This window comes from Quercus suber, unplaced genomic scaffold (assembly GCF_002906115.3).
Source record: "Quercus suber isolate HL8 unplaced genomic scaffold, Cork oak 2.0 scaffold_838, whole genome shotgun sequence".
NCBI lineage: Eukaryota > Viridiplantae > Streptophyta > Magnoliopsida > Fagales > Fagaceae > Quercus > Quercus suber.
The window spans coordinates 190,517-197,976 of record NW_027070268.1 but is presented as its reverse complement, the minus strand read 5'-3'; the positions used below and the strand labels follow the sequence as shown (position 1 = coordinate 197,976).

The 7,460-nt window shown below is 31.3% G+C and overlaps 1 protein-coding gene across 1 annotated transcript; it reads right to left on the bottom strand.

Annotated features, from left to right (window-relative positions):
- Positions 1–6,428: 6,428 nt before the first annotated feature.
- Positions 6,429–7,248, bottom strand: LOC112027031 (CLAVATA3/ESR (CLE)-related protein 41-like). Its single transcript, XM_024059696.2, has one exon. It carries the CDS (start codon positions 7,094–7,096, stop codon positions 6,686–6,688), a length of 411 nt encoding a protein of 136 aa, XP_023915464.1. The 5' UTR covers positions 7,097–7,248; the 3' UTR covers positions 6,429–6,685.
- Positions 7,249–7,460: the final 212 nt, after the last annotated feature.

Here is a 7,460-nt window from a genome sequence, read left to right as displayed (position 1 = left end):
AATTGTTAGTTGAAGATATTTTTGATATTATTCGAGAGAAGATATTGAATACTTAAGGAATTTTTAATCATCAACGGGAGATTATTAGAATTTAATAATTAGGAAGGATAAATTGTGTGGGATTTGTTAGGTGAAATCAATTGCTCTAGATCCATTCTTATCATATTTTTACACTGTTAGATTTTTACGCTTTGTTAATTCTTTTTATTCGTAGATTTATTTTTATTAAATAGTTTAATTTAATTCAGATAGTAGAACATTCCATTTATTTTCGATTTTTCCAAATAGTATTTAATTTAGTGAATTTTTGTACTCAATAACATAGTTAATCCTTGTGGGTTCGACACTCATTTTCTAAAAACACTTTATTACTTGTTACGATTCTGTGCACTTGCAGATTATTTTATGTGAACACCCTGTCTGCTTGTTGTCCTTTTGCCTAATGTTGTGTTATGTCATGAGATAAAGCATGAGATGCCTAGATGTGTGTTAGGACATTTGCGAATGCCATGTTTAGATGTATGTTAGGGTATGATAGGTGCATATGTGATATGAGATGCTATGATGAGATCATGATATGCCATGTCTAGATGCAAGTTAGGATGTGATGATATGATGCTATGCTAAGATAGATGAATGCTAGGTTGAATGTTAGATGTATGTTAGGATAGACCTAAAGTGTGTGTGTGCATAAGATAGCTTATTACTTTGATGGAATTAGGATGTGGAACATAATAAGTCGAGGTCGACCCACGGGTTATGTGGAGTTGAGTGCCTAACACCTTATCATCCCTATACCTAAACTTTGGACATGTGCTTTGGTAAGATCAATCCCTCCGCAAGGGGCACTTATAAATATGGTTCCTATACCTAATTTAGGTGGAGGTTCCATTATCACCCTCCATCCCAATCCATTTAAGTGAGGTGTACTCCCAAAGCAGCGATAGATGGCCGTCATGGGTGCTTGTGCCCTCAATTACATCTAATACAATAACTCTCAATGGCTGAGATTGAGTGTTGAAAAATACAACTTTAATCTCAACAATTATATAAAAAAAAAAAGTGTCGAAAAGTTAAAAAGTGAGCGTAGTAAAAATTTGTTATGAGAGAGGAAGGGGGTAATTGCACCTGTGGTATTGCACCAAATCCTAATCCCTTCAATGTATTCCTTTAATTGTCTTATCAAGCAATCAAATAATGGACATGTGGGACAAAAACAGAAGAATATAACGTCATTTTTCCATTTAACCTAGGGATTAGGTCTCCCGTTTACACTAAAATATATATAAATAAATGGGCTTAGGTCTTTGAATCCAGGGCATTGGCAATGATTTATTATTATTATTTTTTTGATGGGTGGGCATTGGCAATTATGATCATGTAAAAGCTCATCAGATAATGCCTTTATCTTTACTTAATTTTCTTTTTAGAATTGATTCTTCTTTTTTGTTCACTTTTGGACTTTTAATTTGGCATCTTTACTTGTTTGGCTAGCAATGTCTCTATGATCCATCTTAGTCAAGCTGAATTAGATCCGCCAACTAAAAGTAAAAATGCTAACATCAGTACCTCAAAAAGCAATTTAATGAAGGTTTCTGGCAGGGAAGAAAGTAAGAATATCAATCCAAATCAATATTCGATTGCAACTATCTTGTTCTTTTTCTTTTTTAGAAAATAGTCACAAAAGAACCAGTAAATTATGCTTACATATACATCTGAAAAAAATGTTCGGTGGTCTTTCTTTTCCTTGTTAAGAATAATAATTACATTCTCATTATCAGAAAATCTGCTGAGAAACCAAGCACTCTCATTTACACATATATAGTATGCCCAAGTAAACTGAAAAAATAATCTACAAGTTTTTTTTTTTTTTAATAAAAAAAATACTATTAGAAAAAGAAGAAATAAAACAAGTAAACTAAAGATATATTTATACATCTAGTCATAAGGCATATATATATATATATGTCTTATATATAATATAATGTTTGAATTTGTTGCAATTTAATTATCACGGTGATAATATTGAATTTGTTGCAGTGGTGATGTCTCAATGAGAGTGAGAGGACATTTTATTTTGCTTGAAAAAAATTGGTTATTAGTGATAAATAAGTTTGTAAAGTTTATAAATTAAAATTTGTAATGTCTCTTGCATCACTCTTCCTTTAAAAAGAAAAAAAAAAAAAAAATCAAACACAAATACAAAATACTGTAATTTCCCCATGACTGTAAGTTCCATTATGGTTTTATCTTATCTTATTTTATGGATATTATCTTAGAGCATTTGCATAAGACAATGAAGAAAAAAAAAAAAAAACTTAATTTTACACATTTAAGTTCCAAAATCATTACATTAGTCAAGTTAAAGACATATAAAATTTTAAAATTGTTATAATAATTGTGAAAATTTACACCGGTGGTATTATATTGTATTCATTTTTTATTCTTTTTGTATTTTGAGAAAAGAAGAAGAAGAAGAAGAAGAAGAAGCAGAAGAAGAAAGTGGGTGGTAACTGCTTAAAAAAAAAAAAAAACTTAATTTTACACATTTAAGTTCCAAAATCATTACATTAGTCAAGTTAAAGACATATAAAATTTTAAAATTGTTATAATAATTGTGAAAATTTACACCGGTGGTATTATATTGTATTCATTTTTTATTCTTTTTGTATTTTGAGAAAAGAAGAAGAAGAAGAAGAAGAAGAAGCAGAAGAAGAAAGTGGGTGGTAACTGCTATATGTAAAAAAAAAGAAAAACAATTTTAAAAATCAAACAAAATTCATATTTTAAAGAAATAGAGTTTAAAATAAAGGAATTTACTAAAGTGCTCTTAGGGCATATTTTAAAAAAAATTTTATAAAAAAAATGAAAAAGTAATTAACTATTTAAACAAAATTTTCAATTTGTCACAATTTTTTTTTTCAAAATGAATGATTAATGTGCATTTTAAGGACACACATTAACCAAAATCTAAAATAACTAATCTGATGTAAGTTTTTAAAAATAATTATATAAAATAAAAAAATTAGATCCTATATTCAAAAAAATAGAAGATTTTATGTGAATGCTCTTGCATACATCCACACTCGACTGCAGATAAAAATGACATGCGTGAGTCGCTGACACAAGTCAAAACCATTTACTTTGAACCGGTTTGAATAGATAAGTTATATTTTTCAACAAAAGCACCATCATAAAGCATATGATTGGTTGCCGAATTTTGAACACCTAAAATTTACAGGAGACAACTTAAACCACAAACTTTTGCTATAACTGTTAAAAAAAATATATATACTTTTGCTATAATTGTAGTGAATAATATAAAAAATATGGTAGGTTTTATATAGTTATGATATTATATTATTATTATTATATACAGTACACTAGAAAATCATACAGCTATTATTATCAAATCATAGGTTTGCCTCATAAGTCACGATCCTAGTTGGTTGGTGTCACTTAGCTTTTCTTGGTTCTTGGATGGTGTGCTTGACAAGACAAAAGCAAAGTCCAAAGGCCGCTGAAATTATTTCTCTTTTTTTAGCTGAATTATTTCTCAGGCAAAACAAAATGTCCTCTCACTCTCACTGAGACATCACCACTGCTACCTTAGAAAACCCTTTAATTTGCCTCAGATTCCGTTCTTGTCCGTCTCCCTTTTCCAGTCCTGATGAGCTCTGGAAACCTAACCAAGGTCTATACGGAAGTACTAACTAATCCTTATCAGGAATTTTTTTTTTTAATTTTAAATTTTTATAGGAAAGTTTCATTCATTCATCAAGGAGAGAAGTAGAGAAGAGCATGAAACTCAAAAATTACACAACGTAATCTTCTCATAAACTTTTTTCAAGATTTGTACTAAAAAAAATAACCAGAAGAAATATCAACCTAGTATGAAAAGTATATGTACCTAGCAAATCACACCACACACGGACTTTGACAACAATTAAGAGAAAGATTAGTCAAAAGTTTTTTATTTTTTTAATATTTTCGACAGAAAAATTAAGAGTTCAAATCTTCATTCTCAATCATGTGGTAAAAACAAAGGTAACGGAAAAGGAATCCATTTACAGAAACACTAATTTAAACCAAACAAATCATAAAATATTATGTCTTGAATTCTCGCCTGTTAAATAAATAATACAAACCATAACCATGGCATCAATATATGGCGATCGACATACATGCACATAGTAAAATAGATTATATATATATGATCTTTTGCTATACAATAATATCTAGCAAAAAAGATAGGCAATGCTAACAATTATATATGAAGAAGACAACATAGGAAACAAACGTCTCACAGAGTTCAAGCAGTATTAAATGTGGACTCAAACAGTAGCCATAATTTAAGATGACAATAATTATAACTCTGCCGTTACATATTCGATGGATCGATAGTCCTTTTGCACAGTAGTGGATTTCACGATGCTTTAATACAAACTTTAGTTTGATATGGGATTTGGACCACTGGGAACTTCATGAGCTGCAGCTCCAAACTCCCTTTTAGTTCTGGAACTTGATGATGATGATGATGATGAGGAGGAGGAGGAGGAAGTAGTATGCTTGTTCCTGGTTTGCTTTGGGTGCAAGTTTGTGGTAGATGTAGCAGACGATGCTGAGGGATCCAAGAGAAGCCTTTTGATGGACACCGAGGACGACACCATAGATGATGGTGGGTTTATTGAGTTAGAAAAATTAATGAGCAGGAAGAAAATGAAGAGGAAGGCAAGAAAGAAAAGAAAAGGGTGGGATTTAGTGTGGATTTCAGAGATGGAAGGTGATGTTTTAGGCACTGCCATGCAATTTGGAAGAAGAAACCACCCCCCAAGATCCCACAAGGGTTCAAAATCCATGAACCAGCACCAAGGCTAAAGAAGAAGGCGACAAACTGACAAAGAGAAAAGAGGGAGACAGGGTAACGATGGAGAGAGAAGAGATAGGAGTAGAAGCTTCAGCTGTAACTGCTGTATGTAAAAAAAAAGAAAAAAAATTTTAAAAATCAAACAAAATTCATATTTTAAAGAAATAGAGTTTAAAATAAAGGAATTTACTAAAGTGCTCTTAGGGCATATTTTAAAAAAAAAATTATAAAAAAAATGAAAAAGTAATTAACTATTTAAACAAAATTTTCAATTTTTCACAAATTTTTTTTCAAAATGAATGATTAATGTGCATTTTAAGGACACACATTAACCAAAATCTAAAATAACTAATCTGATGTAAGTTTTTAAAAATAATTAAATAAAATAGAAAAATTAGATCCTATATTCAAATAAATAGAAGATTTTATGTGAATGCTCTTGCATACATCCACACTCGACTGCAGATAAAAATGACATGCCAACGTGAGTCGCTGACACAAGTCAAAACCATTTACTTTGAACCGGTTTGAATAGATAAGTTATATTTTTCAACAAAAGCACCATCATAAAGCATATGATTGGTTGCCGAATTTTGAACACCTAAAATTTACAGGAGACAACTTAAACCACAAACTTTTGCTATAACTGTTAAAAAGAAAAATACTTTTGCTATAATTGTAGTGAATAATATAAAAAATATGGTAGGTTTTATATAGTTATGATATTATATTATTATTATTATATACAGTACACTAGAAAATCATACAGCTATTATTATCAAATCATAGGTTTGCCTCATAAGTCACGATCCTAGTTGGTTGGTGTCACTTAGCTTTTCTTGGTTCTTGGATGGTGTGTTTGACAAGACAAAAGCAAAGTCCAAAGGCCGCTGAAATTATTTCTCTTTTTTTAGCTGAATTATTTCTCAGGCAAAACAAAATGTCCTCTCACTCTCACTGAGACATCACCACTGCTACCTTAGAAAACCCTTTAATTTGCCTCAGATTCCGTTCTTGTCCGTCTCCCTTTTCCAGTCCTGATGAGCTCTGGAAACCTAACCAAGGTCTATACGGAAGTACTAACTAATCCTTATCAGGAATTTTTTTTTTTAATTTTAAATTTTTATAGGAAAGTTTCATTCATTCATCAAGGAGAGAAGTAGAGAAGAGCATGAAACTCAAAAATTACACAACGTAATCTTCTCATAAACTTTTTTCAAGATTTGTACTAAAAAAAATAACCAGAAGAAATATCAACCTAGTATGAAAAGTATATGTACCTAGCAAATCACACCACACACGGACTTTGACAACAATTAAGAGAAAGATTAGTCATAAGTTTTTTATTTTTTTAATATTTTCGACAGAAAAATTAAGAGTTCAAATCTTCATTCTCAATCATGTGGTAAAAACAAAGGTAACGGAAAAGGAATCCATTTACAGAAACACTAATTTAAACCAAACAAATCATAAAATATTATGTCTTGAATTCTCGCCTGTTAAATAAATAATACAAACCATAACCATGGCATCAATATATGGCGATCGACATACATGCACATAGTAAAATAGATTATATATATATGATCTTTTGCTATACAATAATATCTAGCAAAAAAGATAGGCAATGCTAACAATTATATATGAAGAAGACAACATAGGAAACAAACGTCTCACAGAGTTCAAGCAGTATTAAATGTGGACTCAAACAGTAGCCATAATTTAAGATGACAATAATTATAACTCTGCCGTTACATATTCGATGGATCGATAGTCCTTTTGCACAGTAGTGGATTTCACGATGCTTTAATACAAACTTTAGTTTGATATGGGATTTGGACCACTGGGAACTTCATGAGCTGCAGCTCCAAACTCCCTTTTAGTTCTGGAACTTGATGATGATGATGATGATGAGGAGGAGGAGGAGGAAGTAGTATGCTTGTTCCTGGTTTGCTTTGGGTGCAAGTTTGTGGTAGATGTAGCAGACGATGCTGAGGGATCCAAGAGAAGCCTTTTGATGGACACCGAGGACGACACCATGGATGATGGTGGGTTTATTGAGTTAGAAAAATTAATGAGCAGGAAGAAAATGAAGAGGAAGGCAAGAAAGAAAAGAAAAGGGTGGGATTTAGTGTGGATTTCAGAGATGGAAGGTGATGTTTTAGGCACTGCCATGCAATTTGGAAGAAGAAACCACCCCCCAAGATCCCACAAGGGTTCAAAATCCATGAACCAGCACCAAGGCTAAAGAAGAAGGCGACAAACTGACAAAGAGAAAAGAGGGAGACAGGGTAACGATGGAGAGAGAAGAGATAGGAGTAGAAGCTTCAGCAAAAGTAAATGGAAAGGAAGTTTTGAAATTCGATGCAAATTTGTTCCACTACCTAAGAATCAAGTATATATCAAGGGTAATGGAATGGGTATGTCAATTTACAAAAAAGACCATGGTTATGAAACTATTTAAGGATTTCAAAACAATTATTAAAGTTTTTTTCAATTATTATTTAGTCAAAAATACGATTTCGATGTTTATTTATGTCATTCTGATTTCTGAGCAAGTTCATTGCTTTTTGTGTGAAGCATTTTAATTTTT